Source organism: Megachile rotundata, chromosome 1 (assembly GCF_050947335.1).
Source record: "Megachile rotundata isolate GNS110a chromosome 1, iyMegRotu1, whole genome shotgun sequence".
In the NCBI taxonomy this organism is placed as follows: domain Eukaryota; kingdom Metazoa; phylum Arthropoda; class Insecta; order Hymenoptera; family Megachilidae; genus Megachile; species Megachile rotundata.
The window spans coordinates 17970516-17981788 of NC_134983.1; the positions used below are offsets into that span (position 1 = coordinate 17970516).

Consider the following 11273-nt stretch of genomic DNA (forward strand, 5'->3'; position numbering starts at 1 on the left):
CGCATGAAGTTACCACGCGTTATATTGCCACGCATGACATTACCACGCGTTATTTTGCCACGCATGACATTACCACGCGTTATATTGCCACGCATGAAGTCACCACGCGTTATATTACCACGCATGAAGTTACCACGCGTTATATTGCCACGCATGACATTACCACGCGTTATTTTGCCACGCATGACATTACCACGCGTTATATTACCACGCATGAAGTTACCACGCGTTATATTGCCACGCATGACATTACCACGCGTTGTATTGCCACGCATGACATTACCACGCGTTATATTGCCACACATGAACTCACCACGCGTTATATTACCACGCATGAAGTTACCACGCGTTATATTGCCACGCATGACATTACCACGCATTGTATTGCCACGCATGACATTACCACGCGTTGTATTGCCACGCATGACATTACCACGCGTTATATTACCACGCATGAAGTTACCACGCGTTATATTGCCACGCATGACATTACCACGCGTTATATTACCACGCATTATATTGCCACGCATGACATTACCACACGTTATATTGCCACGCATGAATTTACCACGCGTTATGTTGCCACGCATGACATTACCACGCGTTATATTGCCACGCATGACATTACCACGCGTTATACTGCCACGCATGACATTACCACGCGTTATATTACCACGCATTATATTGCCACGCATGACATTACCACGCGTTATATTACCACGCATTATATTGCCACGCATGACATTACCACGCGTTATATTACCACGCGTGAGATTACTACGCATTATATTGCCACGCGTTGTATTGTGGTGCATGACATTGCTACGCATTATATTGCCACGCAAATTATCACCACACTATTACTATATCCATGTAGGATTTTTTCCACGTGGTACCATGGTTTTTTTTCATGCAGTGACCGTTGGTATGGGTTTTTTCCATCAACGATCGTCTTTTGTTTAACGGCGTTTGGGGCGTGCGAAAGACTTGCGGGTCAATCGTGATTTTGCACTCTTGCGAGTAGCTTCGACGGAAAGCAGTGCCATCTGAAGTGTTATGTGTCTTTCTTTGTGTGCATTCTTAAATATATATATTGTTAATCTCTTTTTTTTGTTAAAACGTACTCGAGTGTTATTTCTCCTTACCCTGCTATCCTACATCCATTATTTCACCACGCGTAGCAGCAAGCCTTGTTATATTTCCAACCTTGAATTGCAACGCGTTATATTGCCGCGCACAATATCATCACTCGATATACCTCTAGTTATATTGCCACACGCGATATTGAAAAGTCCAGCCCCAATAATACCACAAAACTTGTTGAATCTCGAAAGAAATTAATAACATAAAATCCATCCTCAAGATTTCCATAAAATTTTTCAAATTTCCACAAAAATTAATAGTGTATAATTGAACTATTAAAAATTACCACTGCACTCGGAAAAGTAAAGAGAAATTCGAGCGAAGTTCAGTACTAGCTTAACGGTGCAAATTGTCTATCGTTAAGCGAAGTCCAGTTCTTGCTACCATCCGACAGTTTCAACCCGTGAAAACTCAATCAAAGTTTTAAAACAAGAACGAACTAATTCGTTCGACAGTTTCACCGTCGTGCGATCTAATACCAGCGGGAATATTGATAGCCGGGTAAGTCGACACTCGGTAATTTCCATGCTCCTGTCGAGGCCGATAAAGATTAAATCTAGAAAATCGTAGATAGATTAACGTACTCACGACTCCATCAAAGAACTGGAAACAGTTCCAGAAGTTCGCGGATTATCCAGTCCTACAAAGTTTTCTCGGTTAAATGATTTGCCACTGTTCCATTCGGAGGAACAATTACACTTGCACGTTTGCGAACGAAATTACCTATGCAAACCGATTTCAGATTCTCATCAAACAATGCAGTTTGCTTTTTATGGGTCGGCTTGGATCATGATAAATTTTGGGGACTCGGTGGTGATTTAGAAATTTTAGGGTTTTGAGATTTCAATATTCGGGGAATTTCAACGTTTAGTTGAACGTTGAATGTTTAACGATTATTAACCCCTAACCTAAAATTTGTTAACCAATTCCGTGCACCTAATTATTCCTACAATATCAAAACGAGTAAAGAAAATTAAAAGTTAAGTTAAGTTTGTCTGCGTACACGCGCGGCCATTAAAGAGGTTTTGTGTAACGATTATTAACCTCTTAACCTAAAATTTTCTAACCAATTGCGTCATACAAGAATACTTAATTATTCCTGCAATATCAAAGCTTATAAAGAAAATTAAAGTAACATTTTGTAAACGATTCTTGCTTATGAGTAATTGGAATTGGTCCCAAAATTCAATTACGACGAAAACACGAGTCGCATATGATCTCCAGCGTGCGTCCCCAGTTTGACACGATATTGCATGACAGGGGGTTGAATCCAAGAGAGTTTGTCCACCGCATACAAGAACGGCAGTTACATCGATGACAAGCAAGCAACGAAATCCCCGTAAAGTCAGCAACGATTAATCTGTCGACTATCGAGATGTCGAGTCGGTCACGGTTTCGTAAGTTTGAACGGCATTCAAAGTGATCCACGATCTTAACCTGCATTGTCGCAGAACGAGTTTCAATAACCGGCAGCTCACGTAATCATGCCGAAACTGAATAAGCTTCTGGTAACGTCAATCATCGCGGATATCAGAGAATGTGTATGTGTCGCGAACGAGATATATTCTTGGGTCGGTGGTATCGAACATCTGTCATGGAAATTCCCTACGAAGATCGCGAGGGACATAAATGCCATGGAAATTGTGAAGGAGCACGAGGGAACCGCAGGGGAATTCTATATTCTTCTTCTGGAGCTGGCTTACGACAGGTTGCTTAGAGTCCTTTTTCGACGTCGTTGTACATTTGCATAAATTCGCTGAAAATTCGCGAAACAAAAACGTCTTACCGTGTGAAACATACAACTCGCGTTTCTACCACCTTTTTGTACCACGTAGTTCGATTAAACCTTTGCACTTCTTAATTTCTTTTACCTAACGACACTTTAATTTAAATAGATCAAGTAAGGGCTTCTCGATAAAGTTGCGACAGTGCAAACAAATATATTTTTCATTTATTTTAAGTAGTAAATAAATGCTGAAATGAAATATATATATTCAACCAATCAAATATACAATGATCGGATAAAATATCATTTAGAGAGGAAGTTAAAAGAGGCTGTAGGTGCCATTCTTTCAAAAACTCTTTACTGAAATAAAATTGAAGGGCATGAGAATTCTATATTTTCGTTTGCAAGTGTTTTCAACCTTCCTTGACTGTTTCCTTAGCGTTAAACTGCCACATACCGAGTGTTAATGTTTCATTCTGCGAACCATTATACAAAGGAGGCTTTTCTAGTTAAAAACATGTCGGAAGACTTCGTTGAGAGACTAATTTACGAATGCTTATTTTTAATTACCAGCTGTCCTGGAAGTTAATTGAATAGGTGTCTCAAGTGTTCCTATTTTGACAACGCTGTTTAATGAACTTTCATGTACCTTTTCACACATCGTTGTATAATTTAAAAATGCAAAAATAAGAAACAAATTTCTTAATATTATACTTGAGTAGTTTATATTATGGTTGTAGAATGATTGTATTGTAGTAACAAGAAAATTTCGTTGCAGAATACAGTTTGTTCTGCGTTTGATCGTAGAATTCATGGACAAGTATCCCTTCGTGGACGATTTTTTCAAAGAAGCAGCATACATTAATCGAGCTAATCATATTTCGATGGCCAGTCTAATACGACTTGTCTGGGATCGATTGAAGACTATACCTGAATCGATATCTCGTCAGATGGTGAGTAAAACAAATCAAATAAAAATATAAACATTGTTCGAAATTTAGGGACGTAAGAGTTTAGAAATTTGTGAATTTAGAAAGTATAAAATTTATGAACATAAAAATTTCAAATTTTCTAATCTTCACAACATTCAACTTGCAGAACAGAAAAAATTCAATTAATAGAATAACATATTAATTACACACTACAGATATTTATCGCACATTTTGCCTAAATTTTATTTGTTCAAATAATCTCCATATTCAAAGGTATAATTTTGAAAAAGAAAGTGACATTGTCATCATGTACATTTTCAAAGTAAGAGAGAAGGGCAATAGTAAAGTACAGATGAAAGAAAAACATAGAGCATAGGGAATGAGAAAGTAAAGAACAAGATGAAAAAACAACAAGAAACTAGCGAAAGTCTCAAGAACAAAGATATCCAATTTTCGAATTGATAAACGATAGTAATCGTCAAAATGATCGATTTTAGTCCTCGCCATAAATATTTTTACAAAACGTTCAACATTATACCCCAAAAGAAATCAAGGGTTCATCATCAGCAATAATTTGCAGTTCATTCACCATCACATTTATTCACAAAATTTTAACATTCTACAAGTCGCAACACTCAAAGTTATTTCTATACAGGTACTATAAATATGAGTGAAATTAATGAAATAGAATACACATCTACAACTGCACGTTTTGTAAAAATTTAATGATACTGAGGTCGATCATTTCATTTTTTTCCTGATCCGATCGGAGGATGCTCACGAAAAATATCAGCGCGTCAACAGGTGAAAAATAGCGAGCACGAGGAGCAAGAGTGCTTCACACCCAAAGTCTCTCGAAGTTGTCAAGCTGGCGGTAGCATGAACTATTGCGAAAGTTGCGGGATAGCAGGCGAAGCTGTTCTTCAAGTGATAAACACGATCGAGCACGTCTTCGTCACGAACAAATTAATTTCTGTCGCCGTTGTACAAAGGTACTGGCAATATCTCACGACACGGTAATCAACATTGTATAACCTGACAATATTTTCACCTGCTATCTCTTATGACTACCGTGTTATTACAAATAATTCAAACATTTGATACGCTTGTTGGTTCGAAATATTTTATGAGTGCCGTGTCGTGGCGGTAATATATTAAAATTTTATGTAAATGTCTTACAGATAAGATATATGTATCTTCTATTTAATCAGTCATTTATTTAGGAACAAGATGTAAATATATAAATATGTCTTGTTCGTAAGCAAATGGGGATATGAAGATTGACGTCTTACAACTATGTTTATTTAATTTTCTTGAGAAATGTCCGGGAATAAAAAGACAGAAAGATGAATTCCGTAAATGTCAAAAAAACTCAAGTTCACATTGTTCTTAAAAAGAATAAAAAATGGTGAGAGTCCTTTTTAACAAAACCTGAAACACACATTGCATCCGAGCGTACGCAGAATTGCATTTATGATGTTAAAACTGAATATTTGATCAGTGACACAATATAAGTATTCATGAATTCTGCAGCTCCATTACGAAGTTCCATCAATAACGGCCATTCTCGCGTTAACGTCAAATAAACATAAGATTCACCGTCGAACGAGCATAGAAGACCTTTAAAATTTCTCAGCAACCATAAAAAATCAATTTCCAAGATGTTACGTCTCCCTCGACGCCATAAAATCTCACTCAACCATCCTTTCCCGCAAGGATGGGAAAAAAGATTTCGCGAACAGATGTTGCTGTTCGTTCGCTTAAATTACGATTATTTCAGAAACGAGTGCAAAGACAACATTTACGAGAGGACGCAGTGGTCGGTGATGAAGAAGCTGACCAACGCCATCGGCGAAGACATCGAAACGGCGATGAAGAAAATGGCGGACAAGGATTTAAAAATAGAGGCCATCGAGCGAGATCGCGAGAAGTCGATTCGAGAGTTACAGACGAATTTAATGACGCAAGAGAAACGGATGGACATTTTGCAGGCTAAAAACCACGAACTGGAAGACGCGTTAGAAAATGGCAGGTTTCTCGGCTAGGTATTCCTTTCACGAATTGTCCATCACTTGGACGTCAGCGTTTCGATTACCCTTCGTCTTCTTGACTTCTTTCTTCTCCGTTCTACTTTTCTATCGAACTTTTGTCTTTTCGTTGGCTGAGAAATTTCCCTGTCTAAGTTAAGTAGAAAATTACTTATAAAATGGGGAACGTAGTTGTGGAAGTGAATTATTGTTAGAATTATTAGGCTTAGATAAAGCAATGCGAGGTATTAGAATGGTATTTATTTTGCCAGAAACATTTTTTGATAGTAAATAATATTTATTAGTTTAGTAATAAGTAAAAAGTATTAATATTTTTAATAGATGATATATTTCTTTCATATTTTGCAATTTAGATATAGAGGTTTATCGTCAGTTTTTTATGAAAAATTCATGTGAAAATAAATGCAGTCTCTTTTTTAGCATAACATAATTTTAATACCTGTCTAACATTGAAATGTTGTTACACAATTTCTGAAACAATTTTTAAGAATCTACTTTAACAGTAATCTATTTTGTAAATAACATCAGTTTTATCATCATCTGCTCCTACAAAAATTTTTGTCACTGCCACACATTTTATCTCTCTCAGTATATCACATCTTCCATCGTATCTACATCGCTCCATTCTCCCTCGTCGCTCGCACTGACAAAAATCCCTAACGCTATTCACGAATTACGAAATATTGATTCGCAGTGAAAGAAGAAGTCGAGTCGACGAAACAGAGTAACATAACCGTGAAACGCGAGAACGAGACACTGAAGAAAACACTGGAAGATTCGCGAAGACAGATATCGAACTTGAGTAAGTAAAAAGATACTGGCGAAACGCGAGACAATGCGTAGAACTGTTTCTTGTAAATTGAAACTGAAAAAGGCGTAGCAATCACTGTTACAAAATTATTGATGCACACATACACACAAAAGAAACGTATTCACCTATTAACGAACAAAAATGAAAACATGATTATTCGGAAATCGTCATATTTCACAAAAGATTGGAGCGATGGTCAAAGACGTTAACGTTCAAAGACAGATTTTTGTAATTAGACCACGAATCATTTTCGAGTCACAAGATTTCTGATGAAGTTTAACAAGGTCACTTCTGATGAGTTCGCCAATGAACGAAAATTTGGCAAGGGTTGAACGATGCGGACGTACTAGGAAAGTTCTGACCAGAAGTGTTCTTATTTTCGAACGTTCATTGCAGCCGGTGGAAACAACATTTTGCAAAGTCAGGTGGCTACGTTGTCACAGAGCAAATTGGAGTTGGAGAAAACCGTGATCAGACTGAGAAAGGAAATCATCGACACTCGCGATGCGTGCCTCGAGACAGAACGACGTTCCCAGGCACTTTTGGACGAATCGAGAAAGGAAAATGACTCGGTGAGTTCGTTTCGCGATTCGATTACGATTTCTTGTGTCGGGTAAATTGTTTAATTCTAATACGTAGAGTGGGCGGTTCATCTTTGACCCGCAATTAAATGATTCGGTCTACGTTATGGACTTGAAAGCTGAAAGTGGATAGTGGAGGACAATTTGAAGACATAGAATTTCTGGACTGAACCTTAAAGTCAGAAATATATTTTTGTACTCGCAAATTTCTCAATTCTTCACTTCTAAGGAATTACTCACTTGTATATTGAAGTTGCTAAATTTAAAAATTAGTAGATTTACAAAATAGCAAATTTTACTTGAAAATCTTTACAAAAGAAAAATTTGGAAATCTGAAAGTACGAATAGCTGAGTTTGAAAATTTGTTTAACATCCAAATTCCTCCATATTTCAATTCCAATTTATGAAGTTACTTTTAGAACAAACAGTCCAAAACGGGACAAACGTTGTCACAGTTTTGATCACGATTCACGTATTGATTAAATTTCCATTACGTATAGAACTTCACAAACAAACAATGAATCAGCGTATTCGAACGATAATTTAGAGAAAAATTCATAGTAGCATATTTAACAGAAATAGTTGTACTATTTTTGAACGATTAGTGTTTTTGCGTTTAAATCATTGTCGCTCGTAAACTCCACAGTGCTGGCGTAAATTAATTTAATCGAGTAGCCAGTTAATTCACAGATACGCAATCACCTACACGAAGAGCTGATAGTAGCTTAAACAGTAGCTAATTTCTATCGTCTCTTGTACCGTTAACGCGCCGTACAGAACAGCCAGTTAATACCGTTAATTAATCAACGAACAGCTGGTGCAAATAGGCGAAACTAATGCTTCGATGGACCTCGGAACAAATTAAGTTTCGTGCACCGGAAGTTACCTTCGCAATCACTTTAGAGGATCGAAACGCGTGTCGTTGAACCGAACGAAATTGCGCGAATAACTTTCCGCCGTTTCAATTGATTTTTATCGGTGTACGTTATACAAAAGGGACTTTAATATATTTCGCATACCAACTCAAATAATTCCGTTCTGTTTCGATGGCGTGTTTAAGTCTGATACATAATTCTGATAATGGCGAACTTAATGGAATATTTCGTTTGCGAATATGTGCGTCCGTTTCATACCTGGAATTTCTGTGTTTGTTCGGGCAGGCTCCGAATGCAAGACGGTAATCGCGAATTCTACATCGAATTTTAATCGCTTTTTGCTTCAAACATTATTTATCGTTCGTTAAATAATCATTTCGATAAATTGTTGCAAAGAGGTGAATTCGTATAATCGAATAAGAGTGTTAAATAAAAAATGTTTCCGGAAGGTATCGTTTACAAATTGGATCTAATTTTACGATATTTTAATCTCTGCAAGAAAGTTTGTGCCGCTGAGAAGATTGAGTCGTTCACTTTTATTATCGGAGTGTTCGATCGTCATAGAATTCGAAGGCTTAACAGCCGTTTAATTAGGAGGACTTTTATAGCTGTACAAACTGGAATAACATAAATCGACTTATCTTGATGTTAGCTGCAATTTCAACACAGTAGCTTGCTTACCCTTCGAAACTTCCTTATTTACCCTGTGGCTTTGGAAGTTCGAAAGTTTATTGCCACGTTGACAAAAGCTCGATCGTATGGCTTAGACGCCTTTCAACAATTCAGTCTATAAAGTTTACGATTAACTTCACGGAAATTGTTCATCGTGATTTTCCAATGCGATAATTCTCCGGGTATTCCTCCTTTTTTATGCAATTTAAACTTTTAGCTAACAAGTGACGCTAACTCGAGAGACGGATCTTTATATTTTAATACAATAACGATTTTGAAACGAATCCTAGAGGACATCTTTTCTTTCTATTGTGATTTTAATCCCTTGTGAACATTTTTGTAATAAGAAATGTTTCAAGTTACATTTTGTTATTCAGTTAAAGGAGAAACACAGAGAGGAGACGGAAAGATTGCGTGAAGAAATTGCGTCGCTACGATCGAGTTCGATCGAAACAAACGGAAGGATGGACACCGATAATTCTAAAGGACTTCGAAGAGAGGTGATATTAATGCCCAAGGACGATCCTGTGGAGGACATGACACGACAACTGATCTCGAATCGCGAGAAGATCGAAGTGCTCTCGCGACAGAACGACCGGCTGTCGAAGACACTGCATCGGCTACGAGAGTATCGACTAACGGGCCAAATCAGGACAAACGGCTGCAACAAATGACAGACCCTCGAAAGTCGCAGATTCTCGCTTTCGGCACTGACATTCTCCAGATCTTGATAAATCGCGGGGACACATTTCCGTTCTTCTTTTCGCGCCGCGTATTAATCTTGAGAACGGTGTTCACAACTTTCGACAAACTTGCACCGCACGGGGATACCCGACGATTCTTGCGATCGAAAAACTAGCGAAACTATTGGTTTACTGATTGTGGTGGAAGGTTACTCAGGACACTGTGAAATAGATTATTTATTTTAAAAAGAGAATTTTAATGTGGCTTTCTAAAGGCGAAACTGCGAAATTGAAAATGAAGACAGCAAGTTTGAAGCGACACTAGTTCCAAAGGAAATTTTGTGTTTACGAATAATTATAAACAAAATTGTAAAATCAAGGTGATAACAATTTAAGGATAATTAATATGGGGTAAAATTGTGAAGCTATTAATTATTCTCATTTTGTACTGGTTAATTGTTTTTGCCAAATGTTGTTTCGTTCGTCATTCTATTTGTTACTGGATTTAATGAGAAATATAATAAATCGAGTCTCTATAGATTTGTAAAATATTTGAAGTTATTTGTACTGAAATTAATTAAGCTAATAAAATCAATGGTAATTAAATTCTTTCGAAAATGGAAAAAGGAGCGCCATCTCTCCGGCGAACAGGGTGAACTACACACTTTTGAAACTGTAGTTTAATTAGTTCCCTTCTTCTACCGCTAGATGGCGAGGCATAAGATTGAATTGTTGTGATCGTCAGAGTTGTCGGTCAAGAAGAGTTCTATTTTCAAGCCGTCGATAAAGAAGAATTTTATTTGTACTTGTTAACAAATGATTAATGTTTAAAGCTATCGTCGTTTGATCATATTCAATTTTATTTTAAAAAGCAAATCGTTCGCTATTCATTCTATAATCAAACCTGAATTCAAAAACACATATTAAAATCGAATAAAAATTAAAATAAAATCAGTTATTTTTGCAAAGTTATTATTTATTGACTATTAAAATATAGGAAGACACCCTGCAGAATTATGGTGATCACCAGAGCCATCGGTTAAGAAGAATTCTGTTATCAAAGCGGTCGATCAAGAAGATTTCTGCTATTAACCCCTTGACGTGCTTTGACGAGTCTCACTCGTGACGCACTCACAACTCAAGTGTGATTAATGTTACTCAAATTTTGAATACTCTTCAACTTGAATTTTAGATCCAACTATAATTTGCGTTGTCAAGGATCCCTGAATATAAAATACTTAGAACATTTTAATTTTCTTTGTTCGTTTTAATGTTATAGTCCTGAATGGTTAGTCTTGACTGACGCACCTCATAAATAAATGGCACGGCAAGGGGTTAAAGCCATCGATCAAGAAGAGTTCTGTTATCGGGGCCGTCGATCAAGAAGAATTCTGTCATCAAAGCCGTCGGCTAAGAAGAGTTCTGTTATCAAAACCGTCGATCAAGAAGAATTCTGTTGTCATAGCCGTCGGCCAAGAAGAGTTCTGTTATCAAAACCGTCGATCAAGAAGAATTCTGTCATCAACGCCGTCGGTCAAGAAGAGTTCTGTTATCAAAACCGTCGATCAAGAAGAATTCTGTCATCAAAGCCATCGGTCAAGAAGAGTTCTGTTATCAAAACCGTCGATCAAGAAGAATTCTGTCATCAAAGCCGTCGGCCAAGAAGAGTTCTGTTAGCATTTCTGAACAAATGATTAATGCTTGAAGCTATCGTAGTTCAATCAATTAATATTGATTTTATTGATTAATATTCTATATATCCGTTATATATTTATTAATCTTGATTGATACTACTTGCAATA

The 11273-nt window shown here is 37.0% G+C and overlaps 1 protein-coding gene and 1 long non-coding RNA gene across 2 annotated transcripts; both read left to right on the forward strand.

The window, feature by feature from the left end:
* The first annotated feature begins 2486 nt into the window (after positions 1 to 2486).
* Positions 2487 to 5913, forward strand: LOC143264833 (uncharacterized). The gene is made up of 3 exons (XM_076533702.1): positions 2487 to 2851; positions 3648 to 3822; positions 5582 to 5913. The coding sequence occupies exons 1-3, from the start codon at positions 2628 to 2630 to the stop codon at positions 5795 to 5797; spliced, it is 615 nt and encodes a 204-aa protein (XP_076389817.1). The 5' UTR covers positions 2487 to 2627; the 3' UTR covers positions 5798 to 5913.
* Positions 5914 to 6237: 324 nt separating this feature from the next.
* LOC143264779 (uncharacterized) lies at positions 6238 to 9923 on the forward strand. Its single transcript, XR_013038708.1, has 3 exons — positions 6238 to 6651; positions 7057 to 7232; positions 9166 to 9923. It is a non-coding gene; the product is annotated as an uncharacterized LOC143264779 (long non-coding RNA).
* The last annotated feature ends 1350 nt before the right edge of the window (positions 9924 to 11273 follow it).

What these genes read in the sequence shown, in the direction of transcription:
- LOC143264833 (XM_076533702.1), top strand. Translation starts at nt 2,628, where the DNA reads ATGCCGAAACTGAATAAGCTTCTGGTAACGTCAATCATCGCGGATATC. An exon ending in CTGGAGCTGGCTTACGACAG is followed by an intron (nt 2,852 to 3,647) that starts GTTGCTTAGAGT and finishes ATTTCGTTGCAG; the next exon opens with AATACAGTTTGTTCTGCGTT. An exon ending in AATCGATATCTCGTCAGATG is followed by an intron (nt 3,823 to 5,581) that starts GTGAGTAAAACA and finishes CGATTATTTCAG; the next exon opens with AAACGAGTGCAAAGACAACA.